This window comes from Choloepus didactylus, chromosome 25 (assembly GCF_015220235.1).
Source record: "Choloepus didactylus isolate mChoDid1 chromosome 25, mChoDid1.pri, whole genome shotgun sequence".
Classification (NCBI taxonomy): domain Eukaryota; kingdom Metazoa; phylum Chordata; class Mammalia; order Pilosa; family Megalonychidae; genus Choloepus; species Choloepus didactylus.
The window spans coordinates 4,494,174-4,508,542 of record NC_051331.1 but is presented as its reverse complement, the minus strand read 5'-3'; the positions used below and the strand labels follow the sequence as shown (position 1 = coordinate 4,508,542).

The window sequence follows — 14,369 nt, the reverse complement described above, 5'->3', positions numbered from 1 at the left end:
TGTAGAATGTAGGGGAACTAGCAGTAGAGAGCAATTAAGGAAGGGGGAACAATAATCCAAGAAGAACAGATAAGCTATTTAACGTTCTGGGGATGCCCAGAAATGACTGTGGTCTGTTAATTTCTGATGGATGTAGTAGGAACAAGTTCACTGAAATGTTGCTATATTATGTAACTTTCTTGGGGTAAAGTAGGAACATGTTGGAAGTTAAGCAGTTATCTTAGGTTAGTTGTCTTTTTCTTACTCCCTTGCTATGGTCTCTTTGAAATGTTCTTTTATTGTATGTTTGTTTTCTTTTTAACTTTTTTTTTCATACAGTTGATTTGAAAAAAGAAGGGAAAGTTAAAAAAAAAAAAAAAGAAAAAAGACAAACAAGGAAAAAAAAAAAAAGATGTAGTGCCCCCTTGAGGAGCCTGTGGAGAATGCAGGGGTATTCGCCTACCCCACCTCCATGGTTGCTAACATGACCACAGACATAGGGGACTGGTGGTTTGATGGGTTGAGCCCTCTACCATAAGTTTTACCCTTGGGAAGACGGTTGCTGCAAAGGAGAGGCTAGGCCTCCCTGTATTTGTGCCTAAGAGTCTCCTCCTGAATGCCTCTTTGTTGCTCAGATGTGGCCCTCTCTCTCTGGCTAAGCCAACTTGAAAGGTGAAATCACTGCCCTCCCCCCTACGTGGGATCAGACGCCCAGGGAAGTGAATCTCCCTGGCAACGTGGAATATGACTCCCGGGGAGGAATGTAGACCCGGCATCGTGGGATGGAGAACATCTTCTTGACCAAAAGGGGGATGTGAAAGGAAATGAAATAAGCTTCAGTGGCAGAGAGATTCCAAAACGAGCCGAGAGATCACTCTGGTGGGCACTCTTACGCACACTTTAGACAACCTTTTTTAGGTTCTGAAGAATTGGGGTAGCTGGTGGTGGATACCTGAAACTATTAAACTACAACCCAGAACCCATGAATCTCGAAGACAGTTGTATAAAAATGTAGCTTATGAGGGGTGACAGTGGGATTGGGAATGCCATAAGGACCAAACTCCACTTTGTCTAGTTTATGGATGGATGTGTAGAAAAGTAGGGGAAGCAAACAAACAGACAAAGGTACCTAGTGTTCTTTTTTACTTCAATTGCTCTTTTTCACTCTGGTTGTTATTCTTGTTATTTTTGTGTGTGTGCTAATGAAGGTGTCAGGGATTGATTTAGGTGATGAATGTACAACTATGTAATGGTACTGTAAACAATCGAAAGTACAATTTGTTTTGTATGACTGCGTGGTATGTGAATATATCTCAATAAAATGATGATTAAAAAAAAAAATAAAGAGAATCAACAACAAAAAAAAAAAAAAAAAAAAAAAGAGTCTCCTCCTGAATGCCTCTTTGTTGCTCAGATGTGGCCCTCTCTCTCTGGCTAAGCCAACTTGAAAGGTGAAATCTCTGCCCTCCCCCCTACGTGGGATCAGACACCCAGGGAAGTGAATCTCCCTGGCAACGTGGAATATGACTCCCGGGGAGGAATGTAGACCCGGCATCGTGGGATGGAGAACATCTTCTTGACCAAAAGGGGGATGTGAAAGGAAATGAAATAAGCTTCAGTGGCAGAGATTCTAAAACGAGCCGAGAGATCACTCTGGTGGGCACTCTTACGCACACTTTAGACAACCTTTTTTAGGTTCTAAAGAATTGGGGTAGCTGGTGGTGGATACCTGAAACTATTAAACTACAACCCAGAACCCATGAATCTCGAAGACAGTTGTATAAAAATGTAGCTTATGAGGGGTGACAGTGGGATTGGGAATGCCATAAGGACCAAACTCCACTTTGTCTAGTTTATGGATGGATGTGTAGGAAAGTAGGGGAAGCAAACAAACAGACAAAGGTACCCAGTGTTCTTTTTTACTTCAATTGCTCTTTTTCACTCTAATTATTATTCTTGTTATTTTTGTGTGTGTGCTAATGAAGGTGTCAGGGATTGATTTAGGTGATGAATGTACAACTATGTAATGGTACTGTAAACAATCGAAAGTACAATTTGTTTTGTATGACTGCGTGGTATGTGAATATATCTCAATAAAATCATGATTAAAAAAAAAAAAAAAAAACCCCAGTTGGAGCTCAGCTGAGCTATATTCGCTTGCTGGGAGAGAGCTTCTCTCTGGCACCACAAGGCTTTGGAGCTCGGGCTATGGGGGAGGGGGTCTCATGACTTGGTTCCGCAGGTTTTACTTACAGATTTTATGCTGTGTTCTCGGGCATTCCTCCCAATTCAGGTTGGTGTATGATGAGTGGATGGTCTCGTTTGTCCCCCCACTGTTATTCTGTATTATTTACTAGTTGTTTCTGGTTTTTTGTAGTTGTTCCAGGGGGACTACTTAGCTTCCACTCCTCTCTATGCCGCCATCTTCCTCCTGTTCCCTCTATAACTATTTTTTGTGTTCATGTTTTTGAATCTGTTAATCATTACCTTTTTGTTTCTTCTAGCTAACTCTTTCAAAGCTTGGGAAGGGGGATTACCGCCTAGTTGACAGGTGGCCAGTGGGAGTGAGCAGAAAGGGTGGCCTATTGTCTTCTAAGAAAGGAGCAGGCGTTGTCACTTACGCTGAAGCTAATGCAGGGTAAGCCGTTGGCTCATTAATGTAGCTCGGTGTGGGAGCATTCCACCACCACAGAGCCCAAAAGACATCAAATGAGAAAAAGAGGCAGTATGAATATAAGAAACAGCAGCAAGAAGCAAATTCCTTTTAGGCAGGAGTCATAGGTGCCACTCGATGCTCCACCTTGCAGAACGGTTACCACGACATGTACTGAAGGCCCAAGGGCCGTGCCACTAGGCCGACTGCCGGGTGCTGAATTGGCTGCCCACAACATGGTTGTCATCGGAAGGTGTTTTTGAGGCTGTTTCTGATGAGATGAGGCTGAATTCTCTCTTGGAGCCCAGCTGCATCTGGCTGGGTGGGGCTGAATTACCTGTTGAAGCCTGGTGGAGTCCATTTGGGTGGGGATCAATTACCTCTTAGAGACCTGCTGAGTCTGGCTGGTTGGGGTTCAATTATCTCTTGGAGCCGAGCTGAGTCTGATTGGGTGGTGCTGAATTAACTCCTGGTGCCCCTGTCTGACAGGGAATGGCTGAAGCTGCAGGTTTCCTGCACCCTCACTTTGGTGGGTAATGTCTGACTCAGTGTGGGGCTGTGGTCCCCTCTCTCTCTATGGCAGGTATTGGCCTCTGGCTACTATGTTCCTCAAGGAGGCGGGGGGAGGGGGATAGCTTTTAGACTTAGGGTTAGAAATGGCCTCTGCCTGTGTTTTCTCAGACTCTCTGTCCCTCATTGATCTGGTCCTTGAAATGTCCTTCCCTATCTCCCTGATATCCAAATGATGGACATCTTTCTCACTGCTGTGAATGATTTTTTTTTGCCTGTGTCCCCAGTGGGAAGAGAGTGGAATCCTAACTGCTGGATCTGTGTTCCTTCCTTGCTGTTCAGCACCAAGTGTGGGGGTGAGGAGAGGACTCACTGGCCCAGAAGAGGTTTCTCCTATGTTAAATCTCCCTTCTTCTTAAATTCAGCATCTATGGGGTACATCTCTCATCCATACACTCTTCCGGAGTTCTGAATAGGTCAAGGTTATCTCCCTTTTTTGCTGAATATCTGGGGAGAAGTTTTAAGCAGCTGTTTATATTACCACATTGATGTTACCCACACTGCAGTTTATTTTTTTATTTAGTTTTATTGAGATATATTCACATATCATATAATCATCCATGGTGTACAGTCAACTTCACAGTACCATCAAATACTTGTGCATTCATCACCCCAGTCTATTTTTTGAATATCTTCCTTATACCAGAAATAGTAAAAATAAGATTAAAAAAATAAAAGTAAAAAGGAACACCCCAATCACCCCCTCCCACCCAATTTTTCATTTATATTTTGTCCCCATTTTTCTACTCATCCATCCATACACTGGATAAAGGGAGTGTGATCCACAAGGCTTTCCCAATCACACTGTCACCCCTTATAAGCTACATTGCTATACAACAGTCTTCAAGAGTCAAGGCTACTGGGTTGCAGTTTGGTAGCTTCAGGTATTTACTTTTGTCTGTTCCAATGCATTAAAACCTAAAAAGGGTTATCTGTATAGTGCATAAGAACATCCACCAGATTGACCTCTCGACTCCATTTGGAGTCTCTCATCCACTGAAACTTTTGTGTTTCATTTTGCATCCATATTTTGGTCAAGATGTCTTCAAACTCATGATATCATGAGCGGATTCATCCTGGGGAGTAATATCATGTGTTGCCTGGGGGATTTACACCCCAGGGAGTCAGATCCCATGTAGTGGGGAGGGCAGTGAGTTCACCTGCCAAGTTGACTTAGCTAGAGAGAGAGGGCCACAACTGAGCAACAAAGAGGTACCCAATGGGAGACATCTAGGCACAATTATAAGCAGGTTTAGCCTCTCCTTTGCAATAATGAGCTTCCTAATGGCAAGTCCCAAGATAGAGCACTTGGCACACAAAACTGCCAGCCCTCTGTGCTTGTGAGAACAACAACAGTCCCAGGTGAGAAAGCCCAACACTTCCTCATTTTCCTCTAGTTCTTCAGGGCAGCCCTGCATATATATTTTTATTCACTGCCCAAATTATTTTGGGATGTGTCACTATTTCACATGAATCTATGCAAACCTACCAGCTTTCACTTCCTATTAGAAGTTCCATGTAATTATGGTATTTGTACAAACTGTGTGAGTTAAATTGTTTAGATAATATGAATCCTTCACCAACTAAACTTCTCTTCCCTTGGTCTCACATGGAAGTTGAAGTTTTAAAACAGAGTCAGTGTTGTCCTTTACCCCTTGGCCCAATTTGCCCTAGTCCTAACCAGATTTGCTTCATTACATATCTAATTGAAATCTGGACTCTTTTTCAGCTTTTGTAACCGTTGCTATATGCACTAATACTGACATTCATATCTGCTGAGTTCTAGCTCTAAGTTTCAGGTACAACAGAGATACCCAAAGTTCCAGGGATTGATCAGGTTATACACATAGGGATCAGCATCTCAGAATCTGGAAATAGGCATTACAATTCAGGAATAGATGTGACTGGTGTAAGAGCTTACTGTCTGGGGACCATTACAATAACTGTTCCCCTGATAAGCTGTGCTCTGAGATTTGATTCTGAGTTTACACATTGCTGTTAGTCTACAATGGTGAGGCATTATAGTGTTTGCCTTTGTTTCTGGCATAGGTCATTCAGAATGCTGCCTACAGGATCCATTCACCTCATTTGTATGTCTCACAGCTTCACTCCTTCTCACAGTTGTTCAATATTCCATTCTATGTGCACCACAGTTCACCATTCTGTTCCCTTAGCCACCTCCAACCATTGCAAATCATGGATACTGCCACCGTAAACAACAATGTGCAAATGTCCATTCATGTCCCTGCTCTCAGATCTTCAAGTTTATACCCCACTTCAAAGGGTAGAAATAGAAGGGAATTTTCTCTATATGATAAAGGCAGTATATGAAAAACCCATAGGTGACATCATACTCAACTGGAAAGACTGAATCCTTTCCCTCTATGATCAGGAACAAGACAGGGATGCCCACTGTCACCATTGTTATTCAACATTGTGCTATAAGTTCTAGCTAGTGCAGTTAGGCAAGGAAAATAAATAAAAGGCATCCAAATTTGAGAGGGAGAAGTAAAAGTTTCTCTCTTTGCAGATGACATGATTCTAAATGTAGAAAATCTAGAAAACTCTATAGCAAAGATATTAGAACTAATCAATAAATACAGCAAAGGGGTAGACTGCAAGATTAACATGCAAAAATCTTTAGTGTTCTTATATGCAAGTAATGTGCAATAAGAGGAAGAAATCAAGAAGAATATTCCATTTACAATAGCCACCAAAAGAATCAAGTATTTAGGAATAAACTCAAAATCCACAAAAGACCTATACAAAGAAAACTACAAGAAATTGCTAAAAGAAATTGAATAGAACCTAAAAAAAAATGGAAGAACATACTGTGATCATGGATTGGAAGACTGAATTTAATCAAGATGTCAATTCCACCTAAAAGATTTATAGATTCAATGCAATACTAATTAAAATCCAAATAATTGCAGAAATAGAAAAACCAATAACCAGATTTATTTGTAAGGGCAAGATGCCCCACATAGCTAAAAATGTCTTGAGAAAGAGGAATGAAGTGAGAGTTCTCACACACTACCCAATTTTGAACATATTACAAAGCTACAGTGGTCAAAAAAGCATGGTACTGGCATCAGGATAGATATACCAAACAATGGAATCAAACTGTGTACTCAGAAATAGACCCTTGCATCTATGGACAATTGATCTTTAATAAGACAGTCAAGCCAAAGCAACTGGGACAGAGGAGCCTCTTCAATAAATGGTATTTGGAGAACTGATTATCCATATCCAAAGGAATTAAAGAGGACTCCTCTCTCACACATTATACAAAAATTAACTCTAAATGGATCAAAGAGCTAAACATTAGTGCCAAGAATATAAGACATTTAGATGAAAATGTAGGGAAATATCTTAAAGGTCCTGTGATCAGAGGTTCTTTCTACACCTTATACCTAAAGCATGAGCAATGAAAGAAAAAATAGATAAATAGAATCTCCTCAAAATTAGGCATTTGTACACAAAGGGCTTTGTCAAAATTATGCTGAATGCCTTATTTTCATGGTACTAAAATATGTGCATTCTAGAATGGAGTAATATACTTTTTCCTTGAATATAAATTTTGGCAAAATAATTTCACTTTATGAAGAGACACATGGATGCCCACAGCCTGAGAGAAAGCTGGTAGATTGCAAATTTTCTAATAAGTAAAAAAAATGAACAAAAAAACAGGAAGTACTATCTTCCTGTAAATTGTTTATATTTCTGGTCAGAACAACCAAAACCCACAAAACAGGGATTCTACTGAGAAAACACATGAAGGTTGCCTTTGGGACAAAAGAGAATGGTGTAATTAAAGGAAATAATCTGTTTTCCTTTATTGCATCTATGCAATTTACCTAATTAGAGAGTAAATATTTGATGAAATATGCATAACTTAATTAGATTTCTCATGATTCACATTCCATTTAATCAAGGAGTCTTCTTAAGATTCTAGGTCTCCTACAGTTATCAGTGGCATAAAAAGAGAGTTTGCCTTCAAAACAGTGTTTTTGCTAGAGAACAAAAGAAGCTCTGAGCTCCAAAGCATAGAGGAAGCATTCTGAATGGAGATTGCTTCATTTTGTTTCCCAATTTATTTGAGTTCTCATGAGTGTTGGAGAGAATTTTTACCAGGCTGGACAGGCCTCCCTTTTTCATAAATCAGAATTTAATCAGAATGTAATTGTTTAATCTGATAGGCATTTGGGGACAGATATTATGAGGGTATGTTAGAAGGTTGTAACATGATATTTCTCAGTATTTAAAATGCATGTTAGTGTTTGAAGGGAAACTTGCCTGATCTTACCAATCAGATGGTATTTTTCTGCCTTTAGACCAGTTTTGAGAGAACATAAATAGATAGTTGGATAGAGGGATAGATAGATCGATCGATCGATCTATAATGGCAAACTGGGTGAGATTTCTGAATGAATATCAGGAGCACAATTAAGTGGGAGTGGAAGCAAAAGGCTAAGTTTGTTTGGATTCAGTGATGGGATCTCTGAGACTGACATTTGAAATGTGACTGAAAGAAAATGAGTATGGAATGGGAAGGTATGTTTGTGTATTAGGTTGTAAAAGAAGCATGAGAATACACCTCAGTAGAGATGATAGCAATGTTTAATTATACTTTGTTTCAAGAAGTCATGTGAGATTGGAGGCAAGATAGAGGAGTGATGACGTGTGGGTTTTAGTTACTCCTCCAGGGCAGTTGGTAGAAAGCCAGAAACTGCATGGACCAGACACTGCAGAGCAATATGACTTTGGGCATACTTCACACAACACTCATGAACATGTGGAACAGCTGAGATCAGCAAAATGTGTAAGTTCTTGCAGCCAGGGGACACATGCCCCTTTGTGCCAGGCACAGTCCTGTGGGAGGAGGGTCCATCAGTGCTGGGAACCAGGAGGGAGAACTACAGTTGCAGCTCTGATTGAAAACCTAGACTGCTGATCAAAAACTCCAAACATAAATAGACTGAGATCAGATGCCAGAGAATCTGGGAGCAGTCAGCCCAGCAGAGCAAAGCAGCAAAAACAAAAACAAACAAAAAGACAAAAGCAAACAAAAAAACCCAAAAATAAAACCAAAAATAAAACCAGAGACTTTTGGAGTTCAGCTGAACATAATATGGTGAAAGGCAGGGCTCAAACAGAATCAGGCACATATGCAAATCCAGAAAGCAAGGAACCTTGTCTAAAGAGCTGGTTTCTCTGCTTTCTTGATTCCTCCTTAATGGCCCTCAACATCTTGTCTCTTAGCATTTTAATAGCCCATTAGATCTGCAAGGAGAGCCCTTATTTTTCATTTTCTTTGTCTTTCTTTCTTTTTTTTAAGTTTTTTGCCTTTTTTCCAAAGCAAGTACTCTAAGAGGCCCATTACAGAAACCCTTAAAGACTTGCAATCTGAGCCCATGCAAGAGCAGAGCTAGGATAGCTCTGAGAGGCAAAGCAATAAGTCTAGTGTCTGAGAAAATTCACTAAACACCATAACTACCCAAGGGGGCATCCCCTTATAGTCATCTTCCTGGCGGGCTGTGAACACTGCTGCCTGATGCTGGAACCACTGCTCAGATCTGTGCTGACCAACCCAGTGTGGCAGAAAGTGCTTCTAGCAACATGTGCATATGCCACAATATCAGGCATGGATAATAGCCTTTCACACACCTTCAGCTAACTGTCCCAGAGCTGGGAAGGGGGAGCTGTGTGAAAAGGGGGAAATTAACATATCCCATACAGCCATCCTTTCTGCAGGTTGGGAATGCCCCTACATGGCCCTGCAGCCCAGAACATCCCATGGGGGATGGTGCTGACTTGTGATATAGCAGTCTTCCCTCAGGAGAGGCTCTAGGAGGACACAGCTTGGAAGAGGGACCCACTCAGAAGTCACAGGGACCATATACCAATACCAAGGACTTGGGAGTCAGTGTCAGAAACAGACTGTGGTAAGATTGTACTGAAGGATTAGACTCTTGCAACAGCTTTAAATCTCCAGGAAAACCTGGGATATTTGATTATTAAAGCCGCCCTCCCTCCCTAACTGCTCAGACCACCCCACATTCAGGGTGGGCAGCACCAACTACACATGAAAACTTGTTGCACCAATTGGACCCCAACAAGCTTCAGACCCCCAATCACCACAAAGACAAATTTGGGGGAGAAATGACTTGAGGGGAATAGGTAGCTTGCAGATGCCACCTGCTGGTTAGTTAGAGAAAGTTTACTCCACCAAGCTGTAGATCTGATAAATTAGAGATAAGTGTTTGAATCAGTCTACGTCTGATGCTATCAAGTTAAGCAAATGCCAAGAGGCCAAAAACAACAGAAACTTTTACAGCATCTGAAGAAACCAGACAACATGGATAACCAAACCCAAACACCCAAAATAAAAGATCAGAAAACACAGTGCTTGGAACAATTAATCAAAGAACTAAAGACAAACAATGAGAGCATGGCCCAGGGTATAAAAGACATGAAGAAGACCCTAGAAGAGCACAAAGAAGAAATTGCAAGAGTAAATTAAAAAATAGATGATCTTATTGAAATAAAAGAAGCTGTCAGCCAAATTAAAAGATTCTGGATACTCATATTACAAGACTAGAGGAAACTGAACAGTGAATCAGTGACCTTGAGGATGGCAGAACAGAAAATGAAAGAACAAAAGAAAGAATGGGGAAAAATTGAAAAAATTGAAATGGACCACAGGGATATGATAGATAATATATAATGTCCAAATATAAGACTCACTAGTGTTCCAGAAGGGGAAGAGAAGGGTAAAGGTCTAGAAAGAGTATTCAAAGAAATTGTTGGAGAAAAATTCCCAAATCTTATAAAAACCCTAAATACACAAAGCATAAATGCCCAGCAAACTCCAAATAGAAAAAATCCAAATAAACCCACTCCAAGACATATTCTGAACAGATTGTTAAATACTGAAGACATGGGGCAAGTTCTGAAAGCAGCAAGAGAGAAACGATTCACCACTTACAAAGGAAACACCATAAGACTAAGTAGTGACTACTCAGCAGCCATCATGGAGGTGAGAAGGCTGTGGCATGACATATTTAAAATTCTGAAAGAGAAAAATTGGCAACCAAGAATTCTTTATCCAGCAAAGCTCTCCTTCAGATTTGAGGGACAGCTTAAATTTTTCACAGACAAACAAATGCTGAGAGAATTTCTGAACAGGAGACCTGCCCTACTTGAGATACTAAAGGGAGCCCTACCAACAGAGAAACAAGGAAAGGAAAGAGAGATATGGAGAAAGGTTCAGTACTAAAGAGATTCAGTATGGGTACATTAAAGGACATTAAGAGAGACAGGGAAAAATATATCTGACAAACGTAAAAGAAAGGATAGGATGGCTGATGCAAGAAATGCCTTCACAGTAATAACGTTGAATGTAAATAGATTAAACTCCCCAATTAAAAGATATAGATTGAAAAAATTGATCAAAAAATATGAACCATCAATATGTTGCATACAAGAGACTCATCTTAGACACAGGGACACAAAGGAATTGGAAATGAAATGATGGAAAAATATATTTCATGCAAGCTACGGCCAAAAGAAAGCAGGAGTAGCAATATTAATCTCAGATAAAATAGATTTAAATGCAAGAATGTTATGAGAGACAAAAAAAGTCCACTACATACTAATAAAAGGGGCAATTCAACAGGAGGGAATAACAATCATAAATGTTTATGCACCGAATCAAGGTGCCACAAAATACATGAGACAAACACTGGCAAAACTAAATGAAGCAATTGATGTTTCCACAATAATTGTGGGAGACTTCAACACATCACTCTCTCTACTACATAGACAACCAGACAGAAGACCATTAAGGAAATTGAAAATGTAAACAATCTGATAAATGAATTGTATTTAACAGACATATATAGAACATTACATCCCAAATGACCAGGATACACATTCTTCTCTAGTACTCACAGAAATTTCTCCAGAATAGATCATATGGTGGGACATAAAACAAGTCTCAATAAATTTTTTAAAAATTGAAATTATTCAAAGCACATGCTCTGACCACAATGGAATACAATTAGAAGTCAATAACTGTCAGAGACTTAGAAAATTCATGAATACTGGAGGTTAAACAACATGCTCCTAAACAATCAGTGGGTTAAAGAAGAAATAGCAAGAGAAATTGGTAAATATATAGAGACAAATAAAAATGAGAACACAACATATCAAAACCTATGGGATGCAGCAAAAGCAGTACTGAGGGGGAAATTTATAGCACTAAACACATACATCAAAAAGGAAGAAAGAGATAAAATCAAAGAACTAATGGAGCAACTGAAGAAGCTAGGAAATGAACAGCAAAGCAATTCTATACCAAGTAGAAGAAAAGAAATAACATGGATTAAAGCAGAAATAAATGACACAGAGAACAAAAAAAAATAAGAGACTATAAATAACACCCAACATTTGTTCTTTGAGAAGATCAAGATCAACAAGCCCCTAGCTAGACTGACAAAATGAAAAAGAGAGAAGATCCATATAAAAAATAATGAATGAGAAAGTTGACATTACAGCAGATCCTGAAGAAATTAAAAAAATTATAAGAGGATGCTATGAACAACTGTATGCCAACAAACTGTTGAGGAAATGGACAATTTCCTGGAAACATATGAACAACTTAGACTGACCAGAGAATAAATACAAGACCTCAACCAATCCATCACAAGCAAAGAGATACAATCAGGCATCAAAAATCTTCCCACAAATAAATGCCCAGGGCCAGATGGCTTCACAGGGGAATTCTACCAAACTTTCCTAAAAGAACTCACACCAATCTTACTTAAACTCTTTCAAAACATCAAAGAAAATGGAACACTTCCTAACACATTTTATAAAGTTAACATCAATCTAATACCCAAACCAGGCAAAGATGCTACAAGAAAGGAAAACTACAGGCCAATCTCCCTAATGAATATAGATGCAGAAATTCTCAACAAAATACTTGCAAATTGAATCCAAAGACACATTAAAAAAATCATACACCATGACCAAGAGGGGTTCATTCCAGGCCTGCAAGGATGGTTCAACATAAGAAAATCAATGTATTACAGCACATTAACAAATCAAAGGGAAAAATCAAGTAAGTGATCATCTCAATGGATTCTGAAAAGGATTTGACAAAATCCAACATCACTTTTTGATAAAAACACTTCTAAAGGTACGAATTGAAGGAAACGTCCTGAATATGATAAAGAGTATATATGAAAAACCCACAGCCTGCATAGTCCTCAATGGTGAGAGACTGAAAGCCTTCCCTCTAAGATCAGGAATGAGACAAGGATGCCTGGTGTCACCACTAGTATTCAACATTGTGCTAGAAGTGCTAGTGAGGGCAATCTGGCAAGACAAATAAAAGGCATCCGCATCGGAAAGGAAGAAGCAAAATTGTCATTATTTGCAGATGATAAGATCTTATATCTGGAAAACCCTGAGAAATCAATGATACAGCTACTAGAGCTAATAAACAAATTTAGCAAAGTAACAGGATACAAGATTAATGCACATAAGTTGGTAATGTTTCTATAGGCTAGAAATGAACAAAATGAAGAGACACTCAAGTAAAAGATACCATTTTCAATAGCAACTAAAAAAATTAATTACCTAGAAAGAAATTTAACAAAAGATGTAAAAGACCTATACAAAGAAAATTGCATAACTTTACTAAAAGAAATAGAAGGGAACCTAAAAAGATGGAAAAATATTCTATGTTCATGGACAGGAAGGCTAAATGTCATTAAGATGTCAATTCTACCCAAACTCATCTACAGATTCAATGCAATTCCTATCAAAATTCCAACAACCTACACTGCAGACTTGGAAAAGCTAGTTATCAAATTTATTTGGAAAGGGAAGATGTCTCAAATTGCTAAAAACACTCTAAAAAAGAAAGATGAAGTAGGAGGACTTAACATTCTCTGACTTTGAAGCTTATTATAAAGCCATGGGTGTCAAAACAGCATGGGACTGGCACGAAGACAGACATATTGATCAATGGAATTGAATTGAGAATTCAGAGCTAGACCTCCAGATCTACAGCTGACTGATGTTTGATAAGGCCCCCAAAGCCACTGAACTGGGACATAGTCTTTTCAACAAATGGGGCTGGAAGAGTTGGCTACCCATACCCAAAAGAATGAAAGAGGATCCCTATCTCACACCCTACACAAAAATTTACTCAAAGTGGATCAAAGATCTCAATATAAAAGACAGTAACATAAAACTCATAGAAGATAATGTAGGGAAACATCTTCAAGACATTGGATTAGGCAGCCACTTCCTAGAAGCTACACCCGAAGCACAAGCAACAAAAGAGCTATAGACTTCTTACATTTGAGTTTAGGAGATGAAAACCTACCCCTCTTTCTCTTAGAGTACACTACAAGTTTCTCCTGGTTGGACTGGGGGTGGTTACATCCAGGTGAAGATTTGGGTATATGTGTCAAATTGGTCTAGAAAATTTGGACAAGTTTTGAGTCACATGTCTTCTTTCTCCATCTTCAGCACTGGACACTTACTGCTCAGACTGTCTGAAAGTGAAAAACCAGAGGAAGATTGTTGATGGCAGAACATTGAAAATGCAAACAATGGTGAGAAAGGAATTACTATTTCTACTGAAAGAAAAACTTTATTTAAAAATATGCCTGTTTCTCCTACTGACTTGGCAGATTCTAAGTACACTCATGAAATATTCACATATTTGAGATCCATTTAAGTATACCCAGGACTCTGGTATAATTATGGTGGTCCAAAAAGTGAGTTAGAAATCTCTCTACCATTTACATTAATTTGTTCCAGCCTCTGTTAAGGCTGTATATTCATAGAAGAGAAGTGAGAGGATTTATTTGCCTCATGGAACCTATGGTCTCAGCTGGGAAGTAATTCACTCATTCACTGTGTTAGTGGTAGTAATGTGCTTAGGATTGTGGTGAACACAAGGGATAGAAATGCGACTTAACACTCCAATACAGAGCCATATGGTTCAGCCATATGGTTCAACAAGTGAGTTCAGTCAGTTGATTGTTATGAGTGCTGGGTCCAGGGCTATGCTGTGTTCAGGAGAGGACAAGAAAGAGACCACAAAAGGCAAAAACTATATTATCCAATAGTAAACTTCCTACAGTTT

General features: G+C 39.3%; 1 protein-coding gene across 3 annotated transcripts in view; it reads left to right on the top strand.

Moving 5' to 3' along the window:
* Nucleotides 1-14,369, top strand: part of LOC119520463 (zinc finger protein 596-like) — an 86,610-nt gene that overhangs the window by 54,731 nt on the left and 17,510 nt on the right. Inside the window, exons 1-2 of one of the 3 annotated variants that reach the window (XM_037818336.1) lie at nt 3,485-3,577; nt 13,748-13,833. The exons of 1 other annotated variant lie outside the window; for it this stretch is intronic. In XM_037818336.1, the coding sequence (XP_037674264.1) occupies nt 13,822-13,833 (12 nt within the window). In that variant the 5' untranslated portion in view covers nt 3,485-3,577; nt 13,748-13,821. Of the gene's footprint in view, nt 1-3,484; nt 3,578-13,747; nt 13,834-14,369 lie in introns of those variants that run through there. One more of the 3 variants, XM_037818335.1, reaches the window with a different exon arrangement.